At 42.0% G+C, this 17514-nt stretch overlaps 1 protein-coding gene across 1 annotated transcript in view; it reads right to left on the minus strand.

The window, feature by feature from the left end:
• The window catches only part of lrp1ab (low density lipoprotein receptor-related protein 1Ab), an 89439-nt gene that overhangs the window by 65676 nt on the left and 6249 nt on the right, over nucleotides 1-17514 (minus strand). The window contains exon 2 of the mRNA XM_044352205.1: nucleotides 8140-8280. Within this exon, the coding sequence (XP_044208140.1) occupies nucleotides 8140-8280 (141 nt within the window). The remainder of the gene's footprint in view (nucleotides 1-8139; nucleotides 8281-17514) is intronic.

Here is a 17514-nt window from a genome sequence, read left to right on the forward strand (position 1 = left end):
TAACCATGAAAACTTCTGCCCTCATTCAGGTCATTCTGTCATTGCACAGCTCTTTTTAATGTTTAAGCTTTAAGAATTCTTCTATCTTTCTTTAAAAAGAAGAACATTTCCTAAATTAAATATATCTTATAATTTAGTAGTGTGGATTAAGTCACCCAAGCTTTTGTTGTCACACTTTAAACAGCAAATTTCAACGCTCTTGCCTTGCTTTGAATCAAAAGTGCCTCTTTGCTCTCAGCTTCCAAAAAAATACAACTCCTAGAATGTGTCTGAGAGCAAAAGATAAGATCTACCACCCTGTGGCTTCCAACCCTGTGTTACTCTTGCTGTTATTTTCATTCATTGTAAAATGCTTTGTAACTCTGTTTAAGAGTTCTATAAAACATAGATAAGATTATAAAATGTTAATAATTTCCATCTGTAAGGGGCCACAACAAAGAAATGCAACACCACTTCTGTTACTTTTTATTTTTTTGCAGTTACCTTTTTAAAATCATTTCCTCTTCTTCACTGCAGGAAAATTCATAAGAACCAGAGAGAGAGCTGAGTACATGTGACGCAAATCCGTTTCTAAACTGGATATTTTACATGTCAGGATGCTACAACCTGACATGTTCTGTCATTGAAAATAGGTATCATTTGCCCCACATTATCATTAGCAGGTGCTATGGAATTTGCTATAGGACTGAAGGGATAGAATTACCAAAGCATTATTTTAGAATAATTTAACATGTCGTTTCACTCGGGGTTTGCGCAGATTCTTAAGTAAGTTCAGCAGCCCTGGAGACATAACACTGCAGGTGAGAACAATGTAAGATGCTTGGTAGCGTGGTGGATGACAGACAAAGAGAAAGAGGGAAAATTACAACCCTTGCACCTATTAGAGGGCAGAGTGAGGATAATTACATTATTGCACTAAACTGTGTGATCAGCTAACAGTGATATTAGCATATCCTAGCTGCATCCTAAGGGATCCAAATTGTTAAAACCTTTCTCCAATCAGCTGTGTGTTCTCTCTCTTAGTCTCTTATATAAATCACATATTAAATAAATGAGTTCTGGGATTCATCATGATTAAAACTATGAGTCATAATCCAGAACTTATGATCTGCTTTATTGAAACTCTTATTGCAGCATGCAGTCTTTCAAGTTAAATATGACTTTGTGCTCAGGGGAAGTGCGTAATATTGTCTTTGCACAGTGTAGATTTAGCTAACGCATCACTACTTGTGTTATCTTCAAATAATTCCCTAAACATGGAGTGCGGTCATCCCTTGCATGCGGCTATGGGTTCCACTTAGCTTGTCTGACCGGCAGTGGGCATGAGAGTTATGACGTGGAAGATGGATACTGTTTCCCTCCAATACCTCAACCTTTGGACCGCACCATCCCCCACTCCTCAGTTGCCGTAGTTATGCAATGACCTTAAATTTGGATCCCCTGTCAATCTTTTGTTCTTAGCATAAAAGCCTGCTTTTCAGGTTCCATGGCAGCCTCTGACTGACTCCCATAAAGTCTGCTGTCAGCTCAAGTGAATATGTTGTGCAGGGTGACAGGCAGGCCTGCCCACCGACTGAATCTCCCCACGTTGGAATCACACTTTACAGCAGTATGCACAACAAGCATATGGTTTTGTAAACCCTACTGAGAAATCACAGCACACAGGACTTACAGTAAAGCACATAGTACACTGGAAATGCCTGTTGTGCTAGTTTTTCTCCAGCACCCTTACCATAGTATGAATAAGAATGACAATAACCTTAACAGTACTGAGACAACCTAATATATAACTGCATTTTACCGTGAATTATGTAGTATCAAATCTGATAAGTCTACTGACTGCAGAAAGAAGCCTACTATACAGATCGTGACAAGGATAATGTCAAAGTGATACTCCGCCCAAAATCCATCTTTCACACCCCTGCAGGTCTGAAAGGTGGCTGTAAAGAGTTTACGAGCTTTCACAGTGGATCAAAACATCCATAAAATCTTATCATATAACACCTGTAGCATAATCCACCTCTCTGCTGCCAGTGTATTCCGTAGAGTCATCGTTCAGCCAAAATAGGAATAAATACCTTGCCTTCGTGTCCCAATATCACCATTCTTGAAGCTCTGCCAGAAGTTGTGTACTTGACATTTTAAGATGAAAGTTTGAGTGGTTGCAACATATGGAAGACAGCACAGTGTTACAGGAGTAGTTTGGGAAGTTTCTATCTTAAAAGGTAGAGCTTGAGAGGAGTATCGCTAGTCAACAGCGCAACAAATCTATTAAATCTGCGTACCTGCTTGCTCAAACATTTCAGCCAGTTAATTTTGCTGCCACAGAGTAATACAGTATGTTTTCTTACTTCAAATACCACTGAATTTTCACGTTATAAAATGCACCGCAGAACATTTCCCCAAAGTAAAATGCAAAGAAACAGCTAGCAGAGACAAACCAAGCCCCCTCCCCCTGATCTGCAACCATGAGGGGGAAAAAAACTGAGGTAATTGCAGAAGAGGAAAGACTGGAGATGAGATATGAGGAACAAGGAACAGAGATGACAAGAGTCTAGCTTCTCTGCCTGTTTTGACAGACAGAAAGGAAGACAGTTGGACATAAGAAAAAGAAAGACGGAGAGAGGGAGACAGGGCGTGGAGGAGACAGCAGAGAAAGGGAAGTGGTGCCTGTGTGGCGTGAGAAAGTCCTGTGTTCCCTGTCTGTTGATAGGCCGGTGAAGCTGAGGAGGGCTCAGGGCCACAGACCAGAGGGATTTGCAGGGCTTTGCTCCTTCCTCTGTGGAAGCAGTGTGTCAACCATTGCTACTACAGACCCTCCTACCCCTGCCTGGTGCCCCCTGCAAGTACAGCGTCAGCGACATGATTCTGATTATAGGCTATGAAAGGATCCCCCCCTCCCAACTTTACTGTAAGAGGCTGTTTGTATAGAAAGAGGATCAAAACCTTACAAAACCATTTCCATTTTCCTTCTCAGCCTAAATGCTAATCTGCTCATTTTCTCCTATACAAAGCCTTTTTCTGTAGGATCATCCCTTCTCCCCATAGCTGTATGCCTCCACCCCATCCCACCAACTCTGCGGCCGGCTCTTCCTGGTCGTCTTGGAGAGGCTGCTGAGGCATGACAGTCTGATGGGCCGGACAAAGGACCAGGCTGGCAAGCGTCCAGAGGGGGCTCAAGGGCAAGAGATGGACAGATAACCTTGTTGTGTGGCCCACGGCCGCCTGAGGCAGCTGCACGGAGATGATAACTCAATCTTCCCATCAAACCTCCCTACCAGCTCGGCCCCAGGCCACGGCACCCACCGACATGGGTCAGAGTGTGTGTGGGCCAAGGGACATGGTATGTGTTGTTGTGTGTTGGGAAGTGCTTTCACCACTTTCTCATGCTAATATTGTCACATCAGGCTAACTCTTTGAAGCAGTTTCCAGTGTGTCAGCGAAAACGTTTCTGTTCAAAGTATATTACATGAAATCAAATGTTTACTAGAAGCTATACATGCAAGTTTAATGAAAAAGAGGGTGTGTTTGGATTTGAGGGTCCAGGTTTGGCCATTGTTACATTAAATATCTTTAGTCTCTTCAGCCAAGGGTCCCTCAGTTTCATTATGAAACAGCATTCCAACATATATCCCCTCAAAATTACTTTCTAGCATCAACAAATGAATATGTGTGTGTATGTGTGTACCACTACTACCAGCCAATGGACTTTAATGACAACCTGACAGTGCGAGTGGAGGGAGTGGCTTGTCATTTGCAAGTGTTAACTTCTTTGAATTATCGACTCATTTTCTCTCCCTGAATGAAAGTGGATAGCAGAGTACGGGAAGAGAAAGGCAGTGTATTTGCATGATTGAGATGCATTTCACCCCCTGCTTAGAAGTCCTCTTGAGGACATTTTCATGCTAAATCGGGGGCTAAAAAGTCTAACAGTGAATTAGGGGGCAGACAATTGTTGCACGAGGTTTTTTGATGTTGAAAGGGATTCCTTCATGGCAAACGCTTCTCATGATGGAGAAAGTGCTTACATGCTAGGGCTTATTCAAACATCTGTTCCCATTCGCTGGCTCAACCACAATGAATGTGGTTCACGCAAGAATCATAATTGCATACAGACTTGGGATACAGACAGGGAGTCAGTGTTTTTTACCACAACTGTTCCAACAGAGCTGTGAAAAGGAATGAAAGTTGTGATACAGCACTTTTCATTTTAACAACAGAAATGAAAAAATAGTCACTAGAATGGTTTGATGAGTAAAGCCATGGCTGTTCAACTATTATATGCTTAAAAGCCCTAATCTCATGTCTAGTGAGATGGAAGACATTACAACACTCTCAGTCTCTCCATAGATAAGCAGAACAATAAGGAGCCGAAAAGAAGAAAATAAAAAAACTGCTTTTTGCTGAGGTGACATTGGTGCAAAACAGCAGAAATAGTGCTGAGTGACAGAGAAACTTATGGTGCATTATGTCTCAATGGATTTTCTTTTCTTGTTGGTACTGACCTGTTATGGATAAACCTTTTTATTCTAAGAAAAAATACCTTCCATGTGGAGCTTTGCACACAAACACAACTGGATGGTTAATGAACACAGCACATAATCCACTTCTCTTTGGCCCACACCTCATCAGTCTGACTTCTGTGAACTGTTGGTCTCTTTTGAAAAGCCTGCTCGATAGCAAGGAAAGCCATGCATGGACATCATGTGCCACCTCAACCACAGCACACCAACGCTTTGACAACATACCACAACTTGCTATAAGAGCACTAAAAAGGTAGCAGCCCTGTGTGGAGCACTGTCGTTGAGGAAAACTGAACATAAACTCCTGTCCTGGGGGCACTTGTCAACCACTTCCTGAGCCCTAAGCCTGTATGTAATTGAGGTGAAATGGCTTGTCTGAAACCAACTGAAGACATGCAGTGAAGGGGAGCCAGTGCAGTCCCTGGGAGAGGATGACAGGGTCACACCTGCAGACAGGGGCCTGTACAGGCAGCCTGCTGATGGCTATCTCAATGTGCACTAGGGGCTATGAGAGGGAGGTGCACACGGGGGGGGGCTGAGGGCTATGACGGCCCAACAACTGGCAACCTGCCCACACCCCCACCAATCCATTCATGATGACAACTCATGCAAATCCATGTGCACACACACACATACACACATCCATACATGCATCTGCACATCACTCAGCTTCAGTGCACATCTAATGAACATCAACAACACAGGCTAAGGATGCTAACATGCAGCACTGACCCCTGGAATCAAGTGCTACCTCAACCACAGCATGTCAACGCCTCATGTGATGTCATGTTACAACCCCACTACTGTGGCAGAAGTCTGTCTTTAGCTGCTCAACATAATTACACCCCTGATGAATGGTTTGGAAATGACAGGCAATTAGGCCTCCAGACAGTATGATACTAAGGAGCACACTTTCTTCTAGCATGGGTAGCAGAGGTGTAGATCAAAGATCCTCACCAGACAACAGCACATGTTTACAGCATCCAACCCTCTGACAGCGAGCGGATTCATGATCATCATAAAGAAAACAGGTGGCATTTACCAGAAGCAAAACTGGTTCTTCAGTCAAATTTGCTTTAGTCGTGTGGATTTCATTTGAACACTTGAGCTTGAAGATGACATTTTCACTTTTCATGAGTGCCATTTTCAAATGATATACTAATCTATTTAAGAAATAACAAGGCTCTTTGTTGGCTGCACGCACTGTCAGCACTGTCACAGTCACTGATTTACAGGATGGCAAGACTGTGGGGTGATCCCAATACAAGAGCCACCAGCAGCCGCAGTAGAGAGAGAGAGAGAGAAAAAAAACGTCTTTGCCTGGTAAAGTCTCTGCGAGTACTCTTCGTAAACTAAGCCTGTAGTTAGTAATTAACTTGAACTGGAGATAATGTCATAATTATAGTAGCACGCCCCTCTCTAATTCCCATCAACATTAACACACATAACTAGACTGTGGTCTGGGGGCATGTTGGAACAAAAGCAAGGCATTTTCTTTGAATTCTCAGACTTTCAAAAACTAAGTTTGAAATAGAAAGTAAGTTTGATTTTGTCAACTTTGCGGCTGATAAAAGAAAGAAGTGATACCTTGAACTTTCAACATAAAAAACTATTGCATCAACACAAAACTTCCCCAGTTGATCAAGATTTCAGCCCCCCTCCAGGAAGGATCAATGTTTGGCCTGCCTTTATATCTACCATTTCCATGACAGGTCAGTTGAGAGCAGTGTTGTTTACAGAATGCCGGTCAGATTGCCTTTCATGATGAGTTCCAGTAGGGGAGAAACCGGGCTGATGACCTGCAAACTATTTCACCCCTTGAACGGAAAAGCTGGGATAAAAAGGAAAAGACTTTTCCATTCCTCTGCGTCATAGCAGGATTTTAAATAACCTTCAGAGTCATACTCCTCCAAACTCTCCTGTCTCCATCTCTACTGGCTCAGGCCCATTTACTCTGTAGCTTTATCTGCAGCCCTCTATTCCAAACACCACTCACATTTAATGGACAGATCAACTAAACGACTGTGGATAAAATCACAGTCTGGCTGCCTTTCATTGTGAAACCAAAAAATGTGCCTTTGACTGAGCTTGTTAGACTGCAAACACATAGCACTGCAAAGGACAAAAAGTGCATTAATTGCAGTAACAGATATTTATTATGACTGCCTCAGAAACTCACATGAATGGAGAAGCGCCTTAACTAAACGTAAAGCGACAGGCAGAGGAGAACCCATGCGAAGTGGGTAATTGAGCAGAACATATCTTGATGTTCTGGTGAAACACCGCTCTCCATCTCTCCATGCAGAAGATGAATCACACCATTGTCTGTGTCACCAAATTATATAAGTGCTATGGAAAATTCACTCAGTTCAATTGCTTAGTAGAAAAAGGGAAGAAATTGAACGGCTGCAGCTTGTTTGAGTGAAACTACGTGAGTCACACTTATATAAAATTGCTCATGTTTTGTGATTGCTGTTATCTGCAGAGCTACAATCGATCATTTGCTTCCTTTCTTAAAAAAATCCTTAAGCATCAGCTAAGTGTGTACAATTCATAAATAAAGAGTTAAACTGTTAGCAGTCAACTCTCACCATAAAATCTGTGTGAATCCATAAATAAAGGGGAGTGACAGAGGAAGTAGATGAGAGAGCTTTTTTTCTGTTGGGCTGAACCTTTGGGTTTATCTTCAAATGACACATGTTAGCTCAAAAACATTTGACAGTTCACCCTCAAACCAAATCTTTTCAAAGATTGGATATTTAATACAGTAAAAAAAACTGTGAGCATGGAGGAGGTTACTTAACCTGTCTGTGGGAGGGGAATATATCTAATTTTAACTTTCTCCATTTCAACACCCACAGTTCATTTTTTATGTGCCTATGACAACAGCATCATAATTCAACATATTACCCACAGCTATCTCACATAATTCAATCCCTAATTCAGTCCCTGTGTGTTGATACTTAATAGTGTTTTCACCGACAATAACAAGACCCCTTAAAGCTGGGTGTCAGCTGCTTGTCTCTGCATGCCAGACTATTGTGAGAATGTTTGTGGCATGACAGATGTAAGGTGTGGCACATGCAGACAATAAAATCACCATTAACGCCTGCATATAATGGCAGGATGGAGAGGCTGACAGATGTGAGTGGCTGGGACAAGACTCTCAGGGACCGCGCAGATCCCGCAAGAGTTCAGACAAGAGCAGACACATCCCTGAACATTCAGACTAAACAAGGCCGCATAATTAGAGCTATAATTCAGCAGAGCAGCCAGAGTACACACTGTGAGCCTGTGTCCTTCGTAGAAAGGGCATAACCTACCCTCTTATTCAGGCCCAAATTAAACTGTCTGAACATTGTGCTGCCGTCTCTTCAAAGCCACTTAGAGGCAGCGACTGTTACGACATGGGGTATAAAAAAAATAAAAAAAATGACTCAATGTTTAGGAAAAGATTGACTTGCAACATAGGATCCTCAAGAAAACAAAGTTGCGTAAGACCAGCGTTAATCCTCGTCGCCCTCAAGCACAACAGATTGGATGAGAACATGAGAACTGAGGACACATGCCTGCTGAGAGGCAGTTTTAGTAGCTACTTTCATGTAGGCATACTTACAGATATCTGCTGATTCGTCTGAGCCATCTGGACAGTCCTTCTCCCCATCGCAGCGCCAGCCTTTGGAGATACAGGTCACCTGATCCTTACATACAAACTGCTTAGAGCTGCAGGTCTTGGGCTGGTCGTCAGCTTTGGGAGCTGAAAAAAAAAAAAAAAAAAAGCAGGGGAAATTTGATGTGTCATCACGAAAACAACTGAATGCTGGAAATGTTTCTGAATCACAATCATGTAGAAAGAAATGCAATTCTCCAGCAACCTTCTCCAAAAATGCCAGCATGAAAGAGAATGGTTTTTTTAATGCATCCTACAGTACTTGTATGATGTAATTGTGTAAAGTAGTTACTTTTTTTTAACATTTCAACATCCGTTCGCTCCTGTCCAGAATCTAACTAGGAAATTTCCACCTTAAAGCAGCATAGATCTTAACTCAGCAGGGCAAAGCAACATGCAAGGGTCAACCCAAGTTTACAATGATGTTTTTGTATCAAAGGACCCACAGGCACACTCTATTCAGAAAAAAAAACTCCTCCTCTACAAGTTTATAACCAACACTGGTGCCTTTTAGTTTTAGGTTTGTTTGTTGTTTCCTCTCTTCTTACGGACATCTTATTTCTTTCTGCTTTTTTTTTTTTTTTTTTTTTTTTTATTGCTCTGAAGGTGTTTTTTAACTTTTACCACAGAGGCTCTTTCATGTGTCAAGGCACAGACATAACTGGGCATTCAATCACCGTCTGACCCATGGGAAACTGCAGAGCACGGTAGTTCTGGGCAGTAAGTCAGCACAGATTGTTGAGGTATACCACAGGCTAGCGGCACCACAGCAACGCTCATGACCCATCAGCAGTCTGACACTGCTGACATGCTTTAACTCAGCCTCACTAAGAAAAACTCTGGTGAAATGGAGCTCTGCCTACTAGGTGTTGCATCAGTCTGTCAACACTGAATTTGTCACTTATTTCAAAATCAATCATACAGGGTTGGTTTACTCAAATGATAAAAAAACCAAACAAACAAAACCTATTTTATCACTTATCTTGCCATGCAGACTGTTTTGGTATTCGCCCATGTTTTGAGATTGGATTTCTGGCTCCACCCAAACACAATTGAGGTGAATGGAATTTTGATTGTGCGCTCACGGCATTGAAAAAAGTTCCTCAGAATCCTTGTACATGTTACTGTTAATAACCTACAGAGCAGTCTGTCAGTTTTCATGGGAAGTATTTTTCAGATAGAAAGAAGTTTCAATGAGTGGTCACAGTGAGGTTGGTGAGTAACAGGGACATTGTTTCTTCCTGTTGAAATATTTAGACAGATGGTTTAAATGCTTCAAGCACCATAAGTGAAATTCTACTCACCAATTTACATGTAGTAGAAATCTCAGACGGATATCTCAAAAACTGAGCAACTAAAACCAGAACTATCTGGATGAATAGACATCACAAAGGGTTATAGGGAAAATCTGTTTTTTTTTTTTCCTAATTTAGTTAAACCAACCCTTTTACTGGATCAAAATATTGACTGTATCCAGTAACAAAGGGAGGAAAAGTACATTTTCATCATTAATGACATAACCTTATTATAAAAAATAGCCAAATTGAAATGTAACCTGAGTACAAATGAAGATAAAGAAAACTGAAATCCTAGGGTAACATTTGCTCTCATTCTAAAAGGAAGAACTAAAATAGGCTACTAAATATACACAAGGGTAGGGCCTCCTTTTAAGCAAGTGGTCAAAAATGTTACACACAAAGAAAGCAAGACCACAATAGCCATTTCAGTCAGGAGGTTGTTGTTACTGTACTGCAGCAATGCTCTAGGAAGGACAGCGCTGAAGGTCTCATTGTGATTCTCTGCAGGGACTGAGCCCTCTCTCGCCCTGGATGACTTGCCGCCCTACGTACTTGGCAGGCAGAGAGGTGTTGGGGAGGGGGGTGTGCACCACAAGGGGGCTGGGATGTGACTGAAATCACAAGAGAGCATGAGGCTAGTGTATCATTGCAATCACGTTCCTTTTTGACTGTCAGACTAAGGCCGCATTCACACCAAATCCGGCAATGCGGGGAAAACGGCAGTCCTCCCGTTCATTTGAATGGGGGCAGTGCGTTTAGGCTGCGGGAGTGGGGACCGCATGGGGTTCAGCAAAAAAAAAACGCAGCGACCGTCCGGCAAGAAGTTGGACCGGAATCAACTTTTGCTGAAACGCAATCTGACGTCATGTTGCGGTGGCCAATCATGTAAGCCAACGATCAGACTGAAGACACCCACGGAAAGAAGAATCTTGTTTACTTGTTGACTTTGTTGTCGGCTTCCCGACTCATTTTAAAAAAGACCAGAGAAAAAGAGAGAGAGAGAGAGAGAGAGAGAAAGGGCAAGCTGAGAGCTCGAGCAACAGAGAGAGAGAGTCAGCAGTGGTCAAGGGAGCTAGAGAGTGAATGAAGAGAGGGAGCAGCAGTAATGAGAACAAAGCAGTGAATCAGAGAAATAAAACATTAGTTTCTGATTGTTTCATAGTGGTTATGTTCTAAAGCACAAATAAACACACCCACACGTCCGGCCAACCCTGCAGGAAGGTGCTACATTGCCAGATTTGGTGTGAATGCAGCCTGAGGGGTTTAGACCCTGGTCTTTTTTTCATGTGACAGTGAAGTTTATGTACATGTCAAACACTAAGACTTCTGAGTGTCATGTTTTAGTAAATATAATTAGCAGCTAAAGGATTGCAGGGATCAGATAACATGATTCCCATTAAATATACTAACCTAACACATTGATATTTAAGGAGAAAGAGAGAGCTGGGATTTAAAATGCAGAGCTTTCACCCTGCTCTCTGCATCACACAATGGCAAAGGCAAGCCTTACAAAACTAAATTCAAGGGATGCAAGAGAATAAGATTTAAACACAGCGGGGAAATGCCAAAATACAGACTTCCATATTAAACATCAAGGCCCTGACAGGATGTAAAATTTGAGATGAGAGTGAGAAAGAGAGCCATAAAAGATTGGATAGAGACCAGTGAATGAATCAGTTTGGACGACATGCACACACCCAACCCCTCGGTGAAGGAATGAGAGGGAGGCTAGCCATGGCCTGGGGCCAACTTGTTAGTTTTGCTTCCTTTCAGCTCACCAATGTCCTGGTACATTGGGTATGGTGGTAAATACACTGGATTTGCCTGTGCTTATATATTGCCATTTAATCTGCCTAAACAACCAACAACCAAACAAACAGCCGCACTGACTGGGCCCTGAGCTGAAATGAGTAACGGCATTGAAACCTCTTGACAGGCTGCTATGTGAAGGCATTCCCTCGGTCTCTCTGGTCCCTGTGTGAAGCATCTGGGTTGAGGCAGTTGTTCCCTATGAGTGGGCATAAAACTGGAAATAAAACATTGTGGGTTCTAATTTTACCATCGCTTTACACACCAGCATGAAATGACCGCAGAGGGGAGAACCTCTGAGCCTAATTGGAGGTTGTGGCTGAGGAGGGGTTAGAGACTGGGGGGAAAGGACTGGCAGCTTTCCCCCCTCAGCAGTCTTCTTTCAAAGCCCACTGAAATATCTCAAACAGAGATGTGAATTGTTAATTCACCCTGCAAAGTCCCTTTTTTCCAAAGTAACTGCCAAAGTACTGACAATTTTTAGAGGGTCCAAATCAGGCTGAGACGTTAAACCATTTGAGTCCACTTTACCTACAAAAGGGAATGAAGACGGCCTTTATTTGGTCTCCTGGGATTGGCCCAACAGCAAACACCAATCCCATTGAATCAAGGTACATACTCCACTTACAGGAACTCCAATAAGCCCAGTGTCTCTGCCAACAGAGTTCCCTCTTGATAATGCAATTCCAACTAAAGCATTTCCTGCCACAGCTGAGTGGCAACTTGATCACACTGCTGTGACTAAATGGTAGGAAATCCCACAGCATTCAAATCTTCTACCCGCAAAGCAGCAGGATTATCACATTTTTTAAAAATAATGACCTCATTTTCTGTTGCTTATGATCAACTTTTAAAAGTAATATCAGTATGGTATACACTTGAACATCAAAAAACTGCTCCTTCCCCATTATGATAACCTGAGAAAAATCCTATTGGTATCTACTAGAGCAAAAATACATCTAATTAGAGAGAAAGCAGTCTTAGATGAAGCCCTCAAGAGTTTTGAATTTCACACCATTACTCAGTAAGAGCAACTTTAGAAGTTCCACAGGAAACAGGGTTTCTATTTCTGAAGAGAAATTACACCATGAACGAATATCTTTATTTGGCTGATTTAAAAAAAACTGGGCATGTTTTTAAAACAGCTGTCCTCCACAAACACCAAAATGCCTGTCTCTGCACTCTGATGTAGTTACAATGTGTTCCACTGACATTGCCTTTCATTTAAAATATCTGTATAGGAGAGTGATACAGTAAAGGCATTAAATATGAAGGCTGAGAAAGTCCTTGAGGCAACTACAAGCCCAAGAATGCCTGAAGGTCAGTACATTGTGAAAATGTCTTGAGAATTTGTCATGGGATTAGTGTTTCAATCTAAATATCTAATGCTCTACACTCAACTAAACATCAAATTTAATGTCTTTTTAATGGGTTGCAAGCTCTTATTTCAATAAATTCACAAATTTGGGATGTGTGTGGTCAAAATTAGAAATCACAGACTGTAATTCTATTTTCTTTCCTCTTGATCTTGTTAAAGCAAGGCATCATGGTGAAGTCATTGCTGTTTTACTGACCAAAAAACATCCATCAATGGTTTTCCTCTAGTTATTAAGTGCTGAAACCAAATTCTACGTGGAGCCAGTTGCTGAAAGCTGAGACATAAGCTATATTTTATTGATATATTTCAACAAGTGCACTTGCTCTCTAGGATGAGGCCAAGTATGGTTGTGTAAGAGAAAATAAATGGACTTACAAACCCCTGCTTTTTACACAAGGTGTTGCGTTGTCACTGAAAGATTCACAGAACAAATGTTTGAATCTGATATGTCCTACACACTCTGCTATAAATTATTGGGTTACTTCCTGGTATGTGGATGTTCTGGCTCCAGTTGGCTGACTTGGCCCGACTTTGAGCATACTGCCAGCTGTATGGAGCACACACTGTATTTCCTTATGCAGGGCCACTGGAGCTTTGTGCTGTCTAAACAGTGCACACTGAATTGCCCTCGAGCACTGTGCATGGCAAAAAGCATTAAACACGAGCGAATGAGCAAATGTATAAACGTACACAGAGCCCTGCTCTTATAGAAATGTCCGTCCTGAGTGCCTGATAAAAAAGAGGTATTTTCAAGGCTATGTCATCATTTGCAAGAGGGAATTCAAGGTGTTGCTTTATTTTTTTGTAATCCAAAAATTTGACAAAAATAAATCTCAAAGGCTGAAAGGAAGTCTGTGGGATGGAACAGGAAGACATGGTGAGTAAATGGTGTTGTGGCACCAATTCAGCAGCCAAATGATGGAGGCCTCCAGACACCATCACCAGCTGGGACACAACACTGACCCACTTTCCCCCCCGATCTGTCTCCCTCAATATGGCCATCCCTGCTCGACAAATCAACTCCAGATCCATGCAGCACATTCCAGCACCTTCTAATTGATTTCATGTGTATAGCTTTGCCTCAAAAAGACAATCTTTTACAGACAAGAAGCTAGATTGTAAAGAAACCAAAGAGCTTTAGTTTTAAATTCAAGAGAAAAGTACTTGTTTGCGAGAATGGAATTGAGTGCATGTACAAAAAGTAAAGAATTGTCTGCACAGGAGGTGTTTCAGCCATGTTCTTCAGTTGTCTGCCGGAGGAGATACGCTTCTATCTTAATCAGTACAGCTGTCTACACAGGCTGTGTAACGGTTCGTGTTTCACTCATGCTATGCACAACCTGACAGACTCGCAAGTCAGTCTCTAAACACTTTGCTCAACTGGAGACTGCGGACAATCTCCTAGCTTTCTTTGTTAAAATTAGGTGGAAACAATTAGAAAGTTTAAAAAAAATTCCAGAACCAAACCAAATTCTTTAGGGTGGCCCTTCATACTGGGGCGGTGACATGCAGTCTACTACAGAGGAGAATGGCGGGAGAGCATCATTTCCAGTAGGGCGTGTCTTTGACAAAATTTAAGGGGTGTAGGTTTGTTAGCGTCTATATTCTACACCATTCGAGCAGCTACCTTGCATTTAGAAATCCCCAGACAATCGGTAGGCAGGGAGATCTCCAATTGTCTAGTATCACGAGACGACAACCTGTAGTCATTTTCCTCCACTTTACATGCTTTACTACAGTGATTGTTTGTTGTGCTCTGAGCACTGCCAAAACACAGTTGACCTATACACAATACTGTACCTGAACACATCCTGTGTAGACACTGATGTGGCAGGACTGTGGCTGCTGTCGTTGCTTTGCTAATGTAGCTGTGTAGTGGACTACCTTCATGCTGCACATGATTTAAAAAGTTTTACCTATATAAAGAGCAATACTATTTGGCTGCAATGTATTGCAAGCTTACTTTAGTTAAAACACCACACACCAGGATGACAATGACCGTTATCCAAATGCACACAGAATACAGACTCAGCTGAAAAAGATTAACCAAACAAACTGATAAAAAAAAAAAAATACTTTTGTTTCACAAGTACACCTCTAACACTGAGCAGATCCTACTATTCAACCAACCCAATCCCCCTGTGGATAATTTCTAGGCTGAGCAATAGAGCATGGATTCTATTAAATGCTGTTAAAAGATAACAGTACAAATGGGAATGTGAAATGACTTGAATAAAGGAATAAATAAATGACCCTCGGGGTCTCTGTGGTCTTACTGTGTACAAGTGTAGTGACAGGAGAAAGAGGGAATGAAACCAGGACTGTTTCTCATCACCCATCACTTCTCCCCTTCCCTGTCCTCTGTTGTGGAACACTTTTCTTCCAGAGTGATTCAGAGAGTGAAAAAAGCAAACCAACTATGCAATTAGACCCCTGAGGTCAAGTTTGAAGTGATTTATCTGTGTTCTGTTTAGCAGGATGTCAAAGCCAGAATCCATGCATTATAATTAACAATTAAAACCAAACGCCGACCACGGGGAAGAGAATGAGGGCAGAGTTGTTATTCCTGAATTTTTGTGCTGTATTAATTATTCAGATGGAAGACGGTCTCTTTTTCACTAAAGTCAGAGGCTTTCGGATGTAATATTATGTTGGAATGTTATGATAGGAAGCTGAGCAGAGTAAGAGTTGAGAAGAGAGTGATAAGCATCTAATGTAAGGCCCTGCCTTTGCCACTGCTGTAGCCATTGAATCAACCTCTTCAATAGTGACACTGCGCATAACCCAACTGGTATGCAACCACTTAGCTTTGTGCAAGCCAAGCCACAGCCAAGCACTGGAGCACTTTAACCAGCTCACAGTGCACATACAATGGCCATAGGCTATCTAATTTCTTATCCTCAATGGCCATTTTCAAAGAGGTTGAACATGCATAAACAGCAGAGGACTCTGTTGAGTTAGTACCTACTCTTGCGCCTGAAAGCTTTGTTTTTGTGTCATCGCACAACAAAAGGGTGCAGCTTTAACCTCCAAGGTAACCTGATGAGGCTCTGCAGGACGTCACAGGCCAGAGCAGTAAAAGGCAACGCAGTAAAAGACATACACTGAGTGATTGATGGACATAAAGATACATGTAAATAGGCTCATGGTGGGGCCAAGGAGAGTTCTTCGACACCCACCCTGTAGTCTCTGCATAACACTGCTCTGTGCACCCATAGAGGAAAAGTCAACCCAGATTCAGCTGTTATAAAAACAGAATATGGGAGCCACAAAATGAGGGCTGGACCACATAAATTGAGGCATTCATTGCGACTGAGATGGCTGTAAACCCTGCCTTGCCTCTGTCCTCTGACGCTACCAGGAAAAAACATCCAAGGCTACAGCAGTAAGGTATGAATACAGTATGTTACAAGAGGATTTACTTCAGTTCAAAGATGAAATGTCTCTGTGATTTAATGCGAGTGGATCTCCCTTGATGAATGCCTCATTAGATTCACTCTAAAAAAAGAGGAGGGGGGCAGGAGGGAGGAATGTGCCTGACTCAATAATTGCTCAGAATGACTCATAAACAATGCACAAATGAGTTGTCATCCACATCACATCTTAACAGATGAGCTCTTTGTTCAGCAGTGAGATCCTAAAACTTGTGCAATAACATAGAAAGGTCTTAACTTCACATTTATGTTCTTTAGACCTTTGAAAATTAAAGGGGACCTACTACGCTCATTTCCAGCTATTTATTTGTATTCTGGGACTCCACTAGAGTAGCTTTGCATGATTCACAGTTCAAAAAACTCCTTGTTTATCTTATACTTGCCCTTTATGCAGCTCCTCAGCTCAGCCTCTGTCTCTAATAGGCAGTTTTAGCTCCTGTTTAAGGCCCCCCCTCCCAATGAGCCCACTCTGTTCTGATTGGCCAGCTTTCCAGAAGCCTACTGAGGGGCCGCTGTATCAGGGTCATGTTAAGTTACCGCTGATGCAAACCAACCTTTACTGCTTCATAATAAAAGCTTTTAAATTACTACATAACAGGAGACTTTTATTGTGAAGAATTGAGAGGAAAATAAACATGTTCCTCACCGAATTAGCAGTGCTTTGTTAGCGGCACTAAAAACTGGTTGACACAACAAAACATGGGGAAATTTGGAGCTATTTGTTGAGCGGCAACAGTTACAGTGATGATGTTTGATGAAGAGCTGCAGACGACCCGCACACCTACAACAGGTGAACAACTTATTTCACTTTGCCCTGCTGTGTAATGGAGTCATGGCTAGCGTGACTACACCCAAAACAGTGGAAAAATGCCAGAATGTCAGTGAAGTGGAGCAGTGAACTTGCATGCTGTGCGTGGAGCAAATGACATGAAATCCGTCACAAGCCGACATGGGCTCAGGCTGGAAGTAGAAAAAAATGTTGGAAACTGAGCATTCAGAGCAGTCTGAAGCCAGTGCTTTTTGCTCACAGGGATTACTTCTACATACGTTTACCTCATTATTCGGCACTTTGGCCACGTTTAATATGAACATCCGACATTGTAACATTATATGTATGTCTGAAAATAAGGAAAAGTCTTTAAGCAGACACTAGAACGCCAGAACTAGTGATTTAACAGTATTTTATGGTGGAATAGGAACTCAGCTGTCTGCAGTTACTTTACTTTATACCCTCAAGCTGTGAGCCTTGGCATGCACAGTTCAAGTCCAAAACTACACACACCCTTCAATCTTGATAGTATTGTTGAGAACCACAGGCAACATCCAAGTGTTTGTTGGTCACATATAATAAAGATCTGAGGTGATAACAAAATCAGATAAGGAAATACAAACTCAAAGGTCA

This window comes from Thunnus albacares, chromosome 5, assembly GCF_914725855.1.
Source record: "Thunnus albacares chromosome 5, fThuAlb1.1, whole genome shotgun sequence".
Classification (NCBI taxonomy): Eukaryota; Metazoa; Chordata; class Actinopteri; order Scombriformes; family Scombridae; genus Thunnus; species Thunnus albacares.